At 34.0% G+C, this 20,109-nt stretch overlaps 1 protein-coding gene across 1 annotated transcript in view; it reads right to left on the bottom strand.

The window, feature by feature from the left end:
- The window catches only part of ARID2 (AT rich interactive domain 2 (ARID, RFX-like)), a 167,674-nt gene that overhangs the window by 5,594 nt on the left and 141,971 nt on the right, over positions 1-20,109 (bottom strand). Inside the window, exons 17-20 of the mRNA XM_008576113.1 lie at positions 9,930-10,068; positions 9,753-9,838; positions 8,110-8,233; positions 7,932-8,023 (exon numbers count right to left, since the gene is read on the bottom strand). Coding sequence (XP_008574335.1) covers positions 7,932-8,023; positions 8,110-8,233; positions 9,753-9,838; positions 9,930-10,068 — 441 coding nt within the window. The remainder of the gene's footprint in view (positions 1-7,931; positions 8,024-8,109; positions 8,234-9,752; positions 9,839-9,929; positions 10,069-20,109) is intronic.

The following is a 20,109-nucleotide window of genomic DNA, read 5'->3' as shown; positions in this document are numbered from 1 at the left end:
TTTAATTTAAAAATTAAAAAAAAAAAAAAAAAAAAAAAAAAAAAAAACAGAGGGGAGGGAGTGGAGAGGAATGGGTAAAGGGGCATGAAAATCAACTACACTTTATATTGAGAAGTAAAATTAAAAAAAAAAAAATTCAGCCAGCATGAGATTACCTAAGATAATGCCTTCATTAAAATAATTCTGGGTAAAAGGAACTAAAGCAGGAAAAAAAAAAAAGAGAAGATGAAGATTCCTAAATTGTGAATGAAAAACACTGTAGAGAAGCAGTTTATGGAAAGACAAAAATTCAAAATCAAAATTTAATGTGTGGATACTGTAGTCACTTTTACCACAGCAAAGTAAAGGAAGAAGTAACACAAGCATAAAAATTAATATGGGTGACTATATGTATCTTTTCACATGTTTTTTGACCATCTGGATATTTGTTTTTATGTAGTTTCCATGTGCAGATACCACCACACACCCAAAGGAATGGCTAAAATTAAATAATAAAATAATAGTATCAAGGGTTGGCAAGAATATGGAGTAACTCAAACTCTCATACATTGCTCTAGGAATGTAAATTGATAAAAACTCTTTGGAATTGTTTGGCATTATGTAGTAAAGCTGTAATATCCTATGAGTCACCAATGCTTTGTGAAAGCCCAATAGAAATATGTATGTGTGGACAAAAAACAGAATGTGATTTAGAATGTTAATAGCAGCATTATTCTTAGCAGCTCCAAACTGGAAACAACCCATATGCCCATCAAATGTAGGATGAAAAATTACACCAAATTCTGTACTGCAATAATATGAACAAAATACTGCTACATACAACTGTATGAATTCATCTCACAGATGTAATGTTGAACAAAATACTGCTATACGTATGATACTACTTATAGACAGTTCAAAATCAGGCAAAACCATGGTGTTACAGATCATGATTACGGTCACTTGTAGGGAGAAGGCAGGGGAAAGACTGGAGGGGATGCAAAAGGTTCTGTGGCACTGGTGTTGCTGTATTTCTTAACTTGGATGGTTAGTTATATGGGTGGCTCACTTTGTAATAGTTCATTGAGATCTACACCTCTGTTTTGTATACTCTTCCTTATGCATGATTTACTTCAAAATTTTATTTAACAAGTTTTAAAATGAACTGTGAAACTTACATGATATTTTTTCTGGAAAATAAAAAATTAGTCATAAAAAGCTTTTTTTATTCTTTTTTTTGTATTTTTATTTATTTTTGGTTGCTGGCCAGTACGGGGATCAGAACACTTGACATTAGTGTTATTGGCACCATGTTCTAACCAAGTGAGCTAACCAGCCAGCCCAGTCATAAAAATCTTGATTTAAAACTTCCATATAATTTTTCAAAAAAATAAAATTAAAAATAAATAAAAAATTACAAAATGGAAATTATTTTCCTCCTACAATCAATGCACATTTTGACAAAGAAAAAAGCCTTTAGTTTTAAAAACTTAAATAAAGTAGCTCTCAAGTATTTTATTCTTAAAATATAAAGTGAACTCCCAAATCCTCAGACAGCTGAGGAGTTACAAGGAAAGAGCAACTATATATGGAGTGGAAGAAAACTTCAAAAATACCAGCATTAATACTCTCAGAGACAAGGAGACACTGTATCTGACATAAAAAAATGATGTTATAAAATAAGTAAAGCAAATAAGTGGCAACTAAGAAAGAGCTCTTAGAAATTAAAACAACTGAAGTAAAAATTCAATAGATCTGATGATAAAGAAAATTTTCAGAAAATAAAGAGAAAAGGAAAAGAATCATACAAGAAAACTTCCCATTACTGAAGGATATAAATCTCCAGACTGAAAGGTCCTACTGAAATGAAATGCTCACTTTCATGGAAACAACAAAACACTCAACACCAAGACACATCATCATGAAACTTCAGAATATTAAAAATAAAGAGAAGATGGCAAGAGCATCCAATGGGTGGAAAATAGATCATGCAAAGGAACAGGAACCAGAATGTAACTGGACTTCTCAACAGCAAGTCTGGATGCTTGAAGACACTGTAGCAATGCCCTCAGGTTTTTTAAAGGAAAATGATTTTTCAATCTAGAATTTTATATCCAGCAGAACTATTCAGACAAACTATCAAAGAGAGTAAGGGGAAACTACAGACATTTTCAGACATGTAGAGTTTTGAATTATTGTAGGATGTGCTTTAGCATGATGAGGAAGTAAATTAAGAAAAAAGAATAAATGGGATTCAAGAAAAATGGATTTAGTATAGTGGGAATTCCTAAGAGAATAGCTGTGTACCAGACCTAGAGAGCAATCTGTCTAGATTTCAGAAGGGCAGTTTCCAAGGGAAAAAATTGTAAAGAATGTAAAACTGACAACTGTGTTTTGAGTTTTTGGACAGCCTACTGATAGGCTTCAAAGATATTGATTAAAATATATGGAAAATAAGCACTAGGTCCCAGAAAAAAAGAAAGAAAAACATAATAATATAGGATCAAACAGTCTGACAAGAATATCTGATTTAAGATTTAATCAAAAACTGTGATGCAACAATAATATGATGAGGAAAGGGGAAGTGGGAGGAAGAGAGGCTTAAGAACATTCAATACTTTAAAAAGGGAGTCAACAGGTAATGTGCTAAATAGGTAAATTAAGAAATAGGGGCTGGCCTGTTAGGTCGCTTGGTTAGAGCATGGTATTATAACACCAAGGTTAGGGGTTCGGATCCCCTTACTGGCCAGCTGCCAAAAGAAAAAGAAAGAAATAGTAATGCTGGCATATTTTTAGAAATATGGAAGCAAATACTAGAAGAATTAGCTCAAATTGTTGAAAGCTCCTTCTCTTAGAGGTGGATAGGAAGGGTGAAGTAGGGAACTATGATATTTGGTTATAAGCTTTTTAGTACTCACTATTTGATTTTTTTTAAATGTATTTTTATAACCGTTTTATTGAGATATAATTCATCTACTATAAAATTGTACATTTAAAATGTACAATTCACTGGTTTTAGTATATTCACAGAATTGTGCAATCATCAGCACAAACAACTTTAGAATATTCTCATCACCCTAAAAAAGAAACTCAATATCCATTAGCAGTCACTACACATTTTCCCCAAATCCTTCCTTTGTTGTTCCTGTTCTTAGTTTATTTTTAATTTTGGTAAAGCATACATAACATAAAATTTACGATTTCAACAATTTTTGAGTGGAGAGTTCAGTGGCAGTAAGTAGATTCACAGTATTGTGCAATGTTTCCACCACCCATCTCCAGAACTCTTCCATCATCTAATAATGTAAATCAGTATCCATTAAACAATACCTCCCCATTCCCCCACTGTTCTACTTTGTCTCTATACATTTGACCTCTTCTAGGTACCTCATATAAGTAAACATGCCATATTTGTCCTTTTGTGTCTGGTTTATTTCACTTAGCATAATGTCCTCAATGTTCACCCATGTTGAAGCATGCGTCAGAATTTTCTTCCTTTTTAAGGCTGAATAATATTCTATTGTATGTATATAGAGGTTGAGCATCACTAATCTGTAAATCCAAAGTGCCCCAAATTCAACATTTTTTGAGTGCCAACCAACATGATGCTCAAAGGAGCATTTTGGATTTTGGATTTCTGGATTAGGGATGCTCAACCAGGGTTAAGTAGCTGCAAATATTCCAAAATCCCCCCAAAAAAAAATCCAAAATCTGAAACAATTGTGGTCCCAAGCATTTCGGACAACGAATACTCAATATGTACCACCTTTTGTCTATCCATTCATCTGGTGATGGACACTGAGTTTCCTCCACCCCAACTTTTGATTATTGTGAATAATGCTGCTATGAATATTGGTGTCTAAATATCTGTTCAACTCCCCGTTTTCAGTTTTTTTGTGTATACATCCAGAAGTGAAACTGTTGGGTCAAATGGTAATTCTATGTTTAATTTTTTGAGGAACTGCCATACTGTTTTCCACAGCAGCTAGGAATTCTCTATATATCCTAGGTATTAATCAGAATAATAATTAATCTGATAAGAATATGGACTGCTGTTTTTATTCTATTGATAGTGTCTTTGATGCACAAGTTTTAAATTTTAATAAAGTCTAGTTTTTCTATTTTTTGTTGCCTGTGCCTTTAAGTATCATGTCCCTTAGGAATCACTGTCAAATGCAACATTATGAAGCTTTTGCCCTATGTTTTCTAAGAGTTTTATAGCTTTAGCTCTATATGTTTAGGTCTTTGCTCTACTTTGAGCTAATTTTTTATGTATGGTATAGGTAAGCATCTAACTTCATTCTTTTGCAGTGTATATATTCACTTTCTCCAAAACCATTTGTTGAAAAGACTACCTTTTTCCTCAATGAATGAGGAATTTGCACTCTTACTGAAAATCATTTTACCATGTATGTGAGGGCTCTGGGCTCTCTCCTATTCCACTGGTCTATATGTCTGTCTTTATGACAGTACCGTACTATTTTGATTACTGCAGCTTTGCAGCAAATAATCAGGAAGTAAGAGTCCTCCGATTCTGTTGTTCTTTTTCAAAATTGTTTTTGTTATTCAGGATCCCTTGAAATTGCACAAGAATTTTAGGATGGATTTTTCTTTTTTTTTTTCCTTTTTGTCTTTTCTCGTGACCGGCAGCGGATGTACGGTACAGCAGATTTCTGGATTAGGGATGCTCAACCAGGGTTAAGTAGCTGCAAATATTCCAAAATCCCAAAAAAAAAATCCAAAATCTGAAACAATTGTGGTCCCAAGCATTTCGGACAACGAATACTCAATATGTACCACCTTTTGTCTATCCATTCATCTGGTGATGGACACTGAGTTTCCTCCACCCTCAGTGTTGCGCCCGTACTGGACCAGGACCGGCAACGGGATCGCAACCCTCGGTGTTGCACCCGCACCTTGCTCAGCCAGTGAGCGGCCGGTCTGTATGTGGGATCCGAACCCTTGGCGGGAACGCCGCTGCACTCCCAAGCGGCGCACTGTAGCAGTGCACCACCGGGCCGGCCCTAGGATGGATTTTTCTATTTCTGCAAAAATTGTTGGAATTTTCCTAGGGGTTGTATTGAATCTGTAGATCACTTTGGTAGAACTGACATCTTACCTAAATTAAGTCTTCCAACCCATGAAAATGGGATATCTTTCGATTTGTTTATGTATTCTTTAATCTCTTTCAGTAGCCTTTTATAATATTCAGTGTACAAATCTTCCAACTCTTTGCTTAAGATAATTCCCAAGTATTTTATTCTTTTTGATGCTATTTTAAATGAGGTTGTTTTCTTAAAATTTCCTTGATAGATTGTTCTTTATTGTATAAGAAAGTACTACTTGATTTTTAAAGAAGACCCATGTGTTATATTGATAAAAGATATATACATCAAAAGGAGACAAAATATACTGTAGTTTTCCAGACTCTAAGCTTAATCAGAATGGAGATAAGGTGCATTATTTAAACATTTACATTATTCAAACTCCTAGATTCTGAATTTCAAATAAAAATTGCTGACATTTCAAACTGTTCAGAATACTGTGCTGTAGGAATAAGGATAAACTTCCATAATCTTCTTGTTGACCTGCAATTTTCTTATTGCAAATAAAAATTTGCTTTATTCTAAAAGATCACGCCCTGTGATACACTACTAGAGATAAGAAATATCAACAGAAAATTATCTTTTGCAGCTATCTGGTTTCTTACACTCTCTTCTTAATATGTGTGGCTTTTGCCAGATTGTCTGTAAGTACTCTTGCTTAAGCAAAACTGTCCATCACTGGAAATGTTCAACAGAGGTTCTACACTAGAGATTTCAACTCAGACTGGGAAGGTGAGTAGGAAGAATTTAATGGATTGTTTTAATTCTTATAATTCCACTATCCTAAGATCACAGGAAATTAACATGCTAGAAGACATTTAGAAGGTTTAGAGTTAAATAAAGTCAATAAAATAAAAACAGTAAAATGAAAACTTTTGGCTCAACAATTTATTAGACCTAGACAAAAGGCTTTGCTATAAGCCTAAGAATGGGCAATCTGAATGAAAAGGCCCTAAGAAAAAATTACAGTTTTCTATATAAATTCCACAACAGAACTCTAGGATAAAATGTATGTGTTAGCTTTCTTTCCCTCCACCTGTCTATCAATCAAATACTTACTGAATTACTATTACATTCTCAACACTATGCTAGGCACTAAAGATACAAAGATAAAAATAAACATTCAATCCCCACCTTCAAAGAGCTCACCATCTAAGGTGGTAACACGCAATGCATGGGCTAGTAGGGAATACATATTGCACCCTAGGTCAGGGTTAAAGTAGAGAAGACGTCAGGAAAGGAAGGGGTAGCTCTTGAACAGGGGTAGAGATTATCTACCCTTTAATTATCCATTAAAGGATGAACAGGAGGTAGAGATTATCTATAATGTACTGGGCACTTTGCTAGGTGTTTAGGCTACAAAAATTAATCAGAGAAAGCCTTTGCGCATAATTCAGAAGGGGGAAAAAGCCATATTAAAACTATTTACAAAACCTTGAGATTAAATGTTGTAAGACACACATGTTATAAAATTAGAGAAGAACAAACTTGGTGGGGACAGGGAACATATAGCATTGCAAAGGCTATACAAAGATGCTCATGTCTGAGCCCAATCATAAGGGTAAGCAGATATTCAACAGGGTAAGCAGAATGCAACACAGGGAGAAGGGCATTCTAGACAGGGAGAATAGTATGAGCACTGGAATAACGGTACAAAGGTGTGACTTGTAAGAGCCTCGCCCGATCAGGAACTTGCATGTAGTTTAGTTTGGCTGAAATGTAGGCTATGAAGCAAAAAGAGAGGCAAGGAGGGAAACAGTAGAAAAGTTATGAATGAAGCAGAAAGACACTGGTATTCTCATATGGTTACTAAACCTTTAAATTTCTTTTTTCTGAAAAACTGTTTAAGTGTTAAGAATTTTTCTTGTTCATTTGTAAGAATACTAGACACACTAAATACAGTAACTTTTGTCATTGCAAATAGTTTAACTTTTAGTTTTACATTTTATTCATCTTTAACTTACAGAAATTTTAAAACCTGATATAATCAAATTCATTTTTTGCTTCTGTAATTGATACCACTGTTTTTATGCTTGCAAAATCCAGTTTAATGGTTACTGCAAGTAATATAAAAGACCTAAAGTAAGATAAAATAAGGTTGGGGGGAAGAACAAAGGTAGATTCAAGATCTATTTAGGTGATGGAATTAGTAGTAAGTGGGAGGAGGGACTAGGAGAGAAAGTGACTACCAGGAAAGCAAGATGCATCTGAGGACTTCTCAGGGAGGGAGCCTAAGACTGGTCAGTTGAAGATGGAGGAGGAATATTAGAAAAGTAGCTTCAAGGGAGATAAGGTATAGAAGGCATCAACAGAATATTCTACATTTGCTCTCTCTCAAGAATTAGAGTTACCATTCCTATTTCTGTAGATCTAAAAAGTCCTGAGTTTTCTCTTGCTTAAGTTCATTAGAAAGTCAGTTAAAATTTCAGAGTATTATATTGAGTCTTAGCAATATCATGACTTTGATGAGTACATTAAAATGTCAGCTGTCAAACTGAATTTCGTTCTGATTCCACACAATTCAAATGACTAACTCCTTTGTTTCCCTAATAAACTTCTACATTTCCTTTGTGGTAGAGCTACTTTTTGCTCTAAATTCTATGGCCTGCAAGATAATTAACTTAATAAAGTAAGTTAAAAGACCACCTTTTAGTTGTTTCAATTTCTCTATTTTATTTTTGGCTTTTAAGAGATCATGATGGCCTGACACTGGCATAAGCTTTTGGACATATTTGCAAAATTGATGAGAGAAATGGTGAATACAATACAGATATCTAATTTTATTAACTTATACATAAAAGTAAAATAATCTAAATTCACTTTGGCTATGGAAAACAGATTACTCACCTGCGACCACATTCTGAATATTTACCAATATTTTTTAATATTAAGGCAGCTGTTAGTCGGATGTGTTTAGTTATTGGTCCCTCTTTCTCATCCTTAAAAAGAAAAAAAAGAAAAGAATAAAGATCTAAATCATACAGGACTCACACCTTTACAGGTAAGGCTTTCAAGGCATGCTTACTGTAAAATCTCGAAAGACAAGGTTTCTTGATCCTCTCCTAAGAGCCATAAGTGCAGCACTGGGATGATTCACAATGGCCTTTTGTGCTCTAGGAGTTGAGCTTGTGCCTCCTATAGCTGGCTGCCTAAATTGATCAGAGAAAGAAAGAAACTTTTAACAATACTGCAGACAGGCTGACAATGATGACCACCCTGACAACCCTATATGGTGGTTACTTTGAAATTGTGGACACAGGGTGAGTAAATGTTCCAGTGGTCCAGCATTAATGTTTATGCTTTGTGTCAGCCTAGGCAAAGGGGCTCTTAGTATTAAGGTAAAGTTTCGAGTCATTTATTTTCCAATCTATCAGTTTTAATGCAAACAACAGATGTTCCAGTATGGTCCATCACTAAAGTTACTGTGCTGGGTAAATATGCAATCAAAATAAATACAACATAGTACCAAAGTACCAAAGCTGTAGAGTTCTCATCTTTAAATATAATGTGAAGATGTTAACAAAGATGAAAAGTCTACAATTTGAGCTGCAAATTATTTTTAAACAGTACCTAAGAATAAAATACACAGCTCATCCAGAAAAAGATAACCTTACATGATAAAATTATGCTAAACACTGCATTCCAAACTATTACTTTTTTCATAATCTTATTTTTCATTTAATAATTTCAATCATTCCTTTCAGTATAGTTCTATCATTCTTTATGAAAGATATAGAACAGAGGGACAGAGATGCTTTTATATAAAATCATATTCAAACTATGGTATATTTCTTTGGACGAGCAGATAGACTGCATTACCTGTCATGCTTTGGTGAGGCACTGGTGCAAAGGACACTGACTCAGATGTGAGGAGACCCTGTTTCTGACACTATAACTAGCTGCATGACTTTTAATATTTCTTTTTGCATGTGTAAAGTGTGGATATTTCTAGTTCTTTTTTATATAAACAAACATTCTGAATATGAAATAAGATAGTGTGAAAGCACTCTTTAAATTATAAACATACGTACGTATGTTTATATATATGAAGAAATATCTTTGCCATTATCAAATGGATGTTTTGTTTTTTTTATTTTGGGGGGGCATCTGGCTGGTACGGGGATCATCAAATGTATGTTTAATTACTCTCATTATTTTTTTTAAAAGATGACTGGTAAGGGGATCTTAACCCTTGACTTGGTGTTGTCAGCGCCACGCTCTCCCAAGTGAACTAACCGGCTATCCCTACACAGGGATCCGAACCCGTGGCCTTGGTGTTATCAGCACCACACTCTCCCAAGTGAGCCATGGGCCAGCCCTTAATTACTCTCTTAAAGGGAAAAGAACCATACACAGTACTTCCAGTTTACAAAGTATTTCTCATATATCATCTGTCATTACTTCCAATAACTCTTCTACAAATTAGAATCCAAGTGTTAGAGCTACAAGAGACTTTATAGACCACATTGTCCAGCCAATATGAAAAGTGATGCCTGGAGAATTTATGCAATTTGAACAGGATCACATAACTGGTTAGTGGTAGAGCTAGACTAGAACCCAGGTTTCTGGTCTCCCAATATGCTAAGTTGCCTTTCATTGTTGTGTTTTGCCTAGTTTCCTGGTGTTTCTTTTTGTATGCACAACAGGAAGTAAACTCATTTTCCTTACTTGGCAGAAGATTTTTGACTTCCTGCTTGTCCTGGTTCATCCTGTTTTAATCCTGCAAGCAAGGCATCCTTTGAACAGTGCTTATCCTTTTTGAGAAAAATGAAGTAAAAGAATACACATCAAGATCTTTAATGCAACCAGATGAGTTACTGACCAAATAGTATTAAGAAAGCGTACCTGTAAGTGGGTAATAAAAGAAAACCTCTGTCGCTGAAAAGGCTCACAACCTTCCCAAAGACACTGCCCTGGATATACATCTTTTCCTCCATGTTCGGTAGCTGCATGGTAGAAAACCTGTGAAGGTGTCTGAAACCACCTACAAAAAACAAAAGTAGAAGAAATTTTCTGAAACGTGGATGTATTCTTTAAAATAGGAAAGTTGCTCTCCTTAATACAAGTTCTAGGTCAATATACAGAAATAACATGTATTAAGCAAAACAGGGTAAGCCAATCTGATTCATTGCACTTAAGACATATTTTGAAACTATTTAAAAAATTTCTCTGCTTATTTTTTCAAGTAAAATCATTCAAATGGACTGAACATTTCCAGTAATTTGTTTTAAGTTAATAGCCTTCATTCCTAATTCCCTACCTTCAATGAAAGCCGGCTAAGAATCTCTTGAAAGTAAATGAAATATCATTTTAAAACACAATAGATCACTATCTTATAAACAAATACCATATACTCTGTTGTACTTTTAGAAATACCTCAAGCATTTACTAGATTTCATATTACATATAACTATCATATCCAACCCAACAATTTAATTCTATAAATTCTGGTAAGTCCAGCTTTTTAGCTGAGTTCACATTTTGTATGTCCGTCCATGTTTAAGAAGTCAAGTCTTTTCATTTCTCCGACATCTTACCCTACTCATCACTACAAGGGCTTAATAATGCAAATATCTGGGTGGGTAAGTGGCAAAGGACACAAAACTGAAGGAATTCAGATACTATTCTCCTTTATTAACTAGAAAACCTGGCAATAAGATAGAACACTGTAACATAGAATGTATTTAAAATACAGCAAAGGGCTGGCCGGTTGGCTCAGTTGGTTAGACCACGGTGTTATAACACCAAGGTCAAATGGTTTGGATCCCTGTAATGGTGGGCCACCAAAAAAAAAAAAAAAAAAAAAAAAAAAATTACAGCAAAGAATGTATTAAAAGCCTTCAATTACTAATTAGTAACTCGAATATTCGCACAATCAGTATCTTTGCAGTTTATTGCAGAGATCTCTTAGGATTTGATTTTTTTATGGCTGTCATATGAAAACGTCTATATTTGAACCAATTTTTAATGTGCAGCATATATTCAATATTTCAAATTAATATTCCCTCAGGAAATGATCGGCATTTTAAAATAAATTTTAATCAGAAAAGTAATTACTGAATTATAAGAGATAATGTCGAAAATCATTATAGATTACCGATTTCATTTCCATTAGTATTCATCTATATAAATACCTACCAAGAGTTTATTGTGAAACTAACATGAGTAAGTACATTTTAAGTTTGGGAATTCCTTTTAGTTTTCAGTACTCACAATGCTATTTCATTAATATGAAATAAATATGACCAGAGTTCTGTTATATAGACTAATAATTACCGCAAGGAAGCATTTCTTATTGTGTTAAGACTTTATCTAAAAACTATGAAATCACTAATTGAAATATAAAGCCTATGCAGACACACACAAACGAAAATCCAAATGTACTAGTAGTCACTAGGCAAGGTGATTTCTATTTCTAAACTATTTTGCAATACATAAAATTAATCAAGTTTATTGGCAACACATAAAATTAATAAATTTACTAGCTATAGGAGAAAAATAACAGTTGGTGCTTCCTTAAAACAATTTTATTGACTAAATATATACAACTATGCATGTGTGTATTTTAAGAGAACAGATCTTTAAGAGTTCATCACTCTACCTGCCCAATCCAGAGTCTACTATTTCTCTTCAATTTACTATCCTCTCCCTCATCCAAAGTCTATTTTCTATTTATCTAACTACTGTGGTAATATGAGCCACTCATTGATTGTTGTGGTGGTTCAAGATGAAGTTCTAACCTAACTATGAATGAAGCTGGTTGCAATAATCACACGAGGGCAAAAAGTAGTTAACGTTTCCAAATCCATTAAATGGAATATCTAGATTTTAAAAACCTTAAATGTAATATTGGAGAGTTAAACTCTAAGAAATGCAAAGCAAACAGACACTGAGCTTTCAGAATTTTATGGATTTTTCAGAATATTATGGGATGGTGTGGGGGAAAGATAAGAGATGAGGTAGGATGCTACTACTACTTACTATCACGTCTAGAAAAATGTTCCTCACCACTACCTTTTCCAGCAATTACCTACTCCACTCTCTACCCCCCCAAATCATAAACACATGTTCATTTAAGGAAACTGGGAAAATTAAAGAGTATCCAAATAAAATAAAATAAAATTTCTCTGTGATCCAGTTACCCAGACTGCTAATATTTTGGCATGCAGCCATGTACCACATAACGTTTCAGTTAATGATGGACTGCATGTAGGTGGTCCCATAAGAATATAATACTGTATTTTTACTGTACCTTTTATATGTTTAGATACACAAATACTTTCCATTGTGTTACAACTGCCTACAGTATTCAGTATAGTAACATGCTGTACAGGTGTGTAGCCTAGGAGCAATAGGCTATACCATACAGCCTAGGTGTGTAGTAGGTTGTATACCACCTAGGTTTGCATAAGTACACTCTACAATGTTCACACAAGGACAAAATTGCCTAACAATGTATTTCTCAGAACATATCTCCATCACTAAGTGATGCATGACTGTATTTTCTTTAAGCCTTCTCTCTCTGTATAGGTATGTGTTTTTAAATAAAACTGTAACTATTACTGATACAATTTTATATGCTGCTGCCATTATTGTCTAATATGGTACTATTGTACAATTTAAAAGAATGCTCTTCCTTAAGATACTTTACTGACATCTGCGGAAAAACTGTTGTAATATACAATTTATGACATATACATTGTGAATAGTGCCTCTTTTGAAGTACCCCAAAGGCAGCAGCTCTGGGCAAAGAATATTTCTCTGAAACTCATTTTACTTATTGGGAATATAGTTTTCAGGTTGTGAGGCTTAAATTTGATGATATGTGTAAAGCTAATGGCAAACAATAGAACATAAGTAAATGAGAACTATTACCATAATGATCAGTAGTAGTAGTAGTAGTAGTAATGATAGTGCTGGTAACCTCATCTTTTCACTGCACATGTTGCTTTCCTCTACCCTGAGACGCTTTCCACAGCTATTCTGAAATTGCTGATTTGCTCAGTAATGTTTGGTCCACCTCCAAGTTTATGTCCCTTTATATCAAGTGGCACTCACCATCACTCACAACTAATTTTATTCACTTCTGTTCCTAAAAATTTTCCCCATAGAAAGTGCTGCAAACCCAACCTGGTTAAATACTGAAATTCAATCTTGTTTTAGAGCTTCTCTTCCCCTGTGTCAGTGTGAGTTTGTGAATCTAGAGATAATGCCTTACTTTTATGTCTCTGAAAGAAAAGGCTTAAGTACATAAGTTTATTCTATTACAGCTTCCTTAACTTCTTTGTTCTCTACATTAAATTTTCAGTTGTTATTCATCCTTTCTTTCCCTTGGATCGCAGCCAGAAGTAGACATCTTCTGGCTTTTCCTCTCTACTGAATCCTACCCTTAAGTCTAAAGATATATATGCTACTCTGACTAAAAACAACAGAAACACTTTTTCTTTAATTCTGCTACTTTATCAAAAGATAGAAACCAGCATTTATCAATATCTGCAAAGCGATGAAAATCTTAAAATTTAGTACATTTATTATAATATCTATCTGACCCCTTTTCTCTCACTCATTGCTAATCTTTCAAAGACATATATTATTTTCAATTATATCATCAATACAATTTATAATTACTAGTCCCCTGCTTATTATTTAAATAATTGCAGCTAAAGTGCAAGATGGGTTTCTATTCTTTCATTTAATTCCTCTTTAGCCTAATTCCTTTTTCTTTTATCCTATTGAAAAGCTGTTTGGTTCAATTTAAATATTCACATAAGGCTACCAGAGGCAAGTTTCCTAATTCCAACTACCCCAAGCAGTCATTTAAGATTAAAATACTTAATACCTGAACTAAAATAAAGCCAGCAACCATTACTTTACTGGTGTAATTTATATTATGATTGTTACCATCACTTTTCCTATCCTCAAAAAGAATTTCTTAGGCATCATAAGCACATAAACAAGTTAAGTAAAGAACAGTTTCCCTACCACCTTCAGAGGGGATTCTTTAAAAGCCGACAATCGATTCACAAGGTTATAAATAGTAATAATTTATAATACATATTATATTTTAATAAGTTACCATATTCAAAAGAACAATTTAAAAACAAAGAAATCTCTGTGATTATAAAGCTAAGACAGTTTACTCTGTTTTAAAAACATATATAAAAAGGCTGAAAATAGCACTTTAGATAGTTTCATTTGAAGTTTTCTTAGTTCTTCAAGTTCTTGACAGGCTATTTTTCTTTAATGGCAAAAAAGTAATCCGTGTCTTTCTTAATAGCACTCCTCCTGCCAAAAATTTCATTGACTTAAAATGCATGGGATATTTTTTTTCTTTTGCAGGAATGTTCTAATTTAAAAGTAAGATGTGCACATATATGCTAGTAAATACACATAAATGTATATATAAGACTACGAGTATGTCAAAAATATCTGCACTGCAAACATTTTAGTAAAAAACATTTTAATAAAAAAAAAAAGCCTATATTATTGGCTGTAGAACAATTTACCTTTACTCAACTTTTGACATCTAATTATTTTACATACATAATATTCTATGGTAAAATAAATATCAAGAGCATGCACTATTTTATATTCAAATGAAATTTACTAACAAGCTTCTAAAATTTCGGGGTGGGGGAGAACATACCACCAACTGTGGTGGGAGAGTAACTCAATTTTATTATAAGCAGATATAAAAGTTAAAAGAGGGGAAAAAATGCCAATTTCACTATTAACAGAAATTAATTTATTTCCTTAATACAAGACTAAAAATTACAAATTGGAAATCCTCAAATCAGTACTGGTGTTCTTTGAAATTAAATGTTGCTGTTGCTACAGGAGTTCAATCTCAGTTTCTTTGTCACCGTCAAACCGGACTCAAACTCACAGGTGGGAGCGACTGATTGACTGATGTAGCTACACCAAAGAATGGGGTAGAAAGCAAATATTTGACTTTTTCCTGCTCGTGAATTGTGGAAATATCCCAAATACAGGAAGTGGGTTCAGATGGAGGATGGCCAAAACCAACTATCTTCAGCTCTACCTCCTTTCTTTCACTTCTAATAATTACTAGAGGGAGGAAAGGATTTCCGTATCTTCTCAGTTCTTCTAGCACCTACTCCTACTAACCTATTGGTATGTGAAGCATTTGAAAAGCACTATGAAAGTAGATTTGAACAACTTAGACACTATAATAATGTTATTCTTAATAAACTAACATAAGCTTTGAGATAAAAATAAGTTGTGATATGTGTATTTGTGTTTTTAATGAGATAAATAAAGCATATAAATGAATTTGAGACTTTTAAATTCTATCTTGGGTATTCACTCAGTCTCCTTGAAAGATACAGCAGGGTATCACTTCACACTGTTCCTGACAAAGCTGTACACAGCATGAAGTACCTCTCTACCTAACTTCTGTTTGCTTAATACCTACTATATATCTGGCATATTCACATAAATCATCTTATTTGATTTCCATGATTGCTCTTTAAAGAAGGTAAAATTATCCCCACTTTACCACTAAGGAAATATGCTTTCAAAAAAGTAACTTTCCCAGAGCCACACAGTTAAGAGGCAGAGCTGGGATGTGAAACCAGGTCTGTCTAACACTAAAGACCTGACTTTTTCTTACCATACCGTAATACATAACTGTTTACTTGAACATTTGTGGCAGATCAGTAGTTAAGGCCCAAGGAATACATACTTCTCAAACGAATGCTACCAAATAATATTACTACATGAAATCAATCTCACATTCATAATGGCTCTTTAGTTCAAATTATAAGTATAGATACATAGCAAAATACCCAATGATTTTAGAGCTTTTATAAAAAATCTTTCGTAAACCTATAGAGCAGCAAGGTGATGACCTGTTATCATGACAATTGAAAATGAAAAATGCCAACAAGCTATGTCAGCAAACAATTGACTTCAGAATGTAGGTAGTTAATCTCCATTTAACTCACTCAAAAAATGTTAATTAAAAGGCTTTTTATGTGCCAGGCACTGGGCTAATATACTAAAACTTCGGAGGACAAAGCATAATCCTTTGAAGATCTCTCGTGGTTCTATGTCCACAAAACTGAGGCACAGTGGTTTGAACCTCAACATCACTTGAGTAGATTCCTGGGTGATCAAGGAATATTAATTTTACTAGTACCAAGTGAAAGTCTCTGACTCATAGAACAGCTTTCACACTGGAAATATTTGTTTAGAATAAATTTGAGATCCTCTGCATTCTTGGTTTGACCTTTAATGATGCAATTCTAAATATACACACAATATAGATTATGTTCCTTTCAACAGGAAAGAATTTCCATCTTTTATGTAGCAGTTACTAACTAGAGATCTATGAGGAACAACATATTCTACAAAAAATGGTTTTCAAATGTCTTTCATAGTAACAAAACCCTCTTTTCAAACAAAATATTAAATAAAGCCCCTATAAATAAAACAAAAGCAGACATCCTATGGTAAAGGCAAGCAGTGGAGCTGCCCTTAAACTCTGTCCCTGTCCTGACATCATTCGTTCAAGAACACTGTGGCCAAGAAACATGAAATCCTAAAAATACTGTCAATATAAATTTTTGGCTATACAGAGGCATCAAGTCCTTTCCATCAATTACACAGAATTAAACTTTCCTCCAATTACACAGAATTAAAGCAATTAATAGGAGTTGGGGAGATCCCTTCTTAAAAAAAAGAAAAGAAAAGACAAAATATTGTCACACACAAACATTTCAATTATAAACCAAAAGTCAACATCATGCTTAATGATGGTACGCAAACAAGGATAAAGATAAGGATAAGTGCTTCCAATTTCCTCTCAGATATGCAAAAAGCTTGGAAGTCACCACTTCCACTCTCATAAGAAGAAAAAAGCTGAACAAACAGAAAATTAGTAACTCTTCTAATATCTATCAGAGAGAACTAAGGTCACAGGGCAAACTGCCTCCTTGAAAGCAGGAGAGAAAAGTGAATACAGAAAATCACAAGTTACTTCTGGAACCCGTAAGTTGTAGGAACACCTCACATGGACTACCTTTAGTTAAAAACTCCTAGGGGGCCAGTCTCTGAGGAGAACCCACACCTTTTCAAGTTTTACCTCCAGAAACCCTACCAGGTTCTCATAGTGAAGACTGAAAAAGCTCCCTAGCGCCTCCTGGAGGGGAAGATGGAAGGTAACCATTTTAAAATATGACCAGAGTGCTTTTTCTCCTTAATGAAGGCCTACTCTCAAGGAAAACTACTTTATCAGAGTCTTACCTAACCTATGGGAAGGGCAATTAGAAAACCCGAACCCCCTTTTCTGGTCTCACATAGAAAAAAAAAGATAAAGGCTGAGAAACTCTTCCCAAAGTCACACCCCTTAGATGAAAGCGCACTAAAAATAGAGAGAGATTTAATCATGAGATTACAGTAGGTTTTATCTCCCCAGTACCTTACCACCACATCAACAGGGCTGCAGTATGGTCACAGCAAATTAGAACTGAGAGAGCTGCAAGATACAGACTACATTTAAGAAGGAGTTCCTAAGGAACCCAAAGACAACAGGGGAAGAAAGAAAAGGACGCTAGAGGAAATTGAAGCTTCTGACACAGCTACAACAAATATTAAACAGCCTCACTCCTAAGGATAAACATAAAACCTCACGATAAAGGTCTATTTATCTCAGTTTCTATTAACTAAAATCATTTTTGTCTGACTTTCAACAAAAACTTGTAAGGAATGCTAAATGTAGAAAACTCCAAAAAAACATACACAGCCACCACCCCTCCTCCCCACCCCAGTCAGAAAAGACAAAGGAAGCATCAGAACCAGATTCAGATACGGCATAGATTTTTGAACTATCAGACTGGGAATTTAAAATAATTATAATTAATATAATGAGGCTCTAATGGAAAAAGTGGACAACATGCAAGAACAAAAGGGTAATGTAAGCAGGGAGATGGAGATACTAAGAATAAAAAAATAATATTAGAAAAAAAATGGTCACAGAAATAAACAATGTCTCTGATGAGATCTTCAGCAGACTAGACATGGGCAAGGAAAGAATCAGTGAGCTTAGGGATACATCAATAGAAATCTCCCAAACTAAAAAGCAAAGAGAAAAAAGAATTTAAAAAGGGGAGGGGGGGGGTAGAATATCCAAAGACTGTGGGACAATCACGAAAGGCATGAATACATGTAATGGGAATACCACAAAAAGAAAGAGAAAGTACAGAAGAAATATTTGAAGTAAAAATGGGTTAGAATTTTCAAAATCAATGACACACACCAAATCACGGATCCAGGAAACTCAGAGAACACCAAACAAGATAAAGATTTTAAAAATCTACAGCTAGGCATATCATAGCCAAAATGCTTAAAACCAAGGACAAAGGAAAAAAACACCTTACTGATGGAAGGATAAGGATAAGATTACATCGATATCTCTTCAGAAACCATGCAAGCAAGAAGAGTTAATTGAAATATTTAAAGTACTGAAAGAAAAATATCCACCAACCTAGAATTTTGTATCTAGCAAAATTATCCTTAAAAAGTAGAGGAAAATACAGACTTTCTTAGACAAACAAAAACTGAAGGCATTTGCACCAGCAGATCTGCCTTACAGAAATGTTAAAAGGAGTTCTTCAGAGAGAAGGAAAATACGAGGTCAGAAACTTGTATCTACATAAAGGAAGAGTGTTAAAGAAAGAATCAATGGAAGTAAAATAAAATACTGTATGTTTCTTATTCCTAATTGATCTATAAGATAAATGTTTTTCTCAAAATAATAACAACAACATATTTGGTGATTATAGTTTATGGATAAGTAAATGAATGACAGCAATGGTGTAAGGAACACAAAGGAAGAATTGAGGATACTCTGTTACAAGGTATATGCACTATCCATGAAGGAATATATTATTGTTTGAAAGTGGAATTCGATTACCTATAAATGTTTGGAAGTGGACTTAGATTAGCTATAAATATATATATTCTAAATGCTAGGATGACCACAAAAAATTTTTTTAAGTAAGTATAATTGGTATGTTTAGAGAGGAGAAAATGGTGTCATATAAAGTGCTCAATTAAAACCAGAGAAGGCAGAAAAACAGGAGAAAGCAAAAAAAGAACGAACAAGTCCATTTACAAATATGGTAGATATTAATGCACTTATGTCTGTAATCACTTTAAACGTAAACAGTCTTAATAACCAACTCTATGTTGTTAAATATAAAAGACACAGATAGATTAAAAGGAAAGGGATGGAGAAAGACAAACTATCCTAACCCTAGCCAAAAGAAAGCTGCAGTGGCTATATTAACTTCAGAAAAAGCAGACTTCAGAGCAAGGAAAATTATCAGGGATAAAGAGGGGCATTACATAATGATAAAGAGATACATTCTTCAAGAAGACATAACAATCCTTGAGGTGTATGCATCTAACACAAAGCATCAAAATACATGTGAGACAAAAACTGATAGAACTACAAGGAGAAAGAGAGAAATCCACCATTATAGTTGGAGACTTCAACATACCTCTATCAGTAACTGAAAGATCCAACAGGCAGAAAATCAGTAAGGATACAGATGAACTGAACAGCAACATCAATAAATTGGATTTAATTGACATTTATAGAATACTTCATCCAACAACATATTCTTCTGAAACTCACATGAAATATTCACCAAGATAGACACATTCTGGGACATAAAATATGCCTTAACAAATTTAAAAGAATAGAAATCATACAATGTGTACTCTCAGATCACAATGAAATTAAAGATAGCTGGAAAATACCAAAATATCTGGAGATTAAATAACACACTTCTACAATATTTTGCACTAAATAAAAATGAAAATACAACTTATCAAAATTTGGGATTCAGTAAAAGCAATACTTAGAGGAAAAGCTATAGCATTGAATGAGTATATTAAAAAAAGAAGAAAGTGTGCTGGCTGGTCAGCTCCATTGGTTAGATGTGGGGCTGATAACACATAGGTCAAGGGTTTTTTTTTTTTTTTTTGTCTTTTTTCC

The sequence above is a fragment of the Galeopterus variegatus genome, unplaced genomic scaffold, assembly GCF_000696425.1.
Source record: "Galeopterus variegatus unplaced genomic scaffold, G_variegatus-3.0.2 Scaffold1290, whole genome shotgun sequence".
NCBI classification, from domain to species: domain Eukaryota; kingdom Metazoa; phylum Chordata; class Mammalia; order Dermoptera; family Cynocephalidae; genus Galeopterus; species Galeopterus variegatus.
Note: the sequence above shows the minus strand (reverse complement) of the source record. Positions and strands in the feature narration are given on the sequence as shown.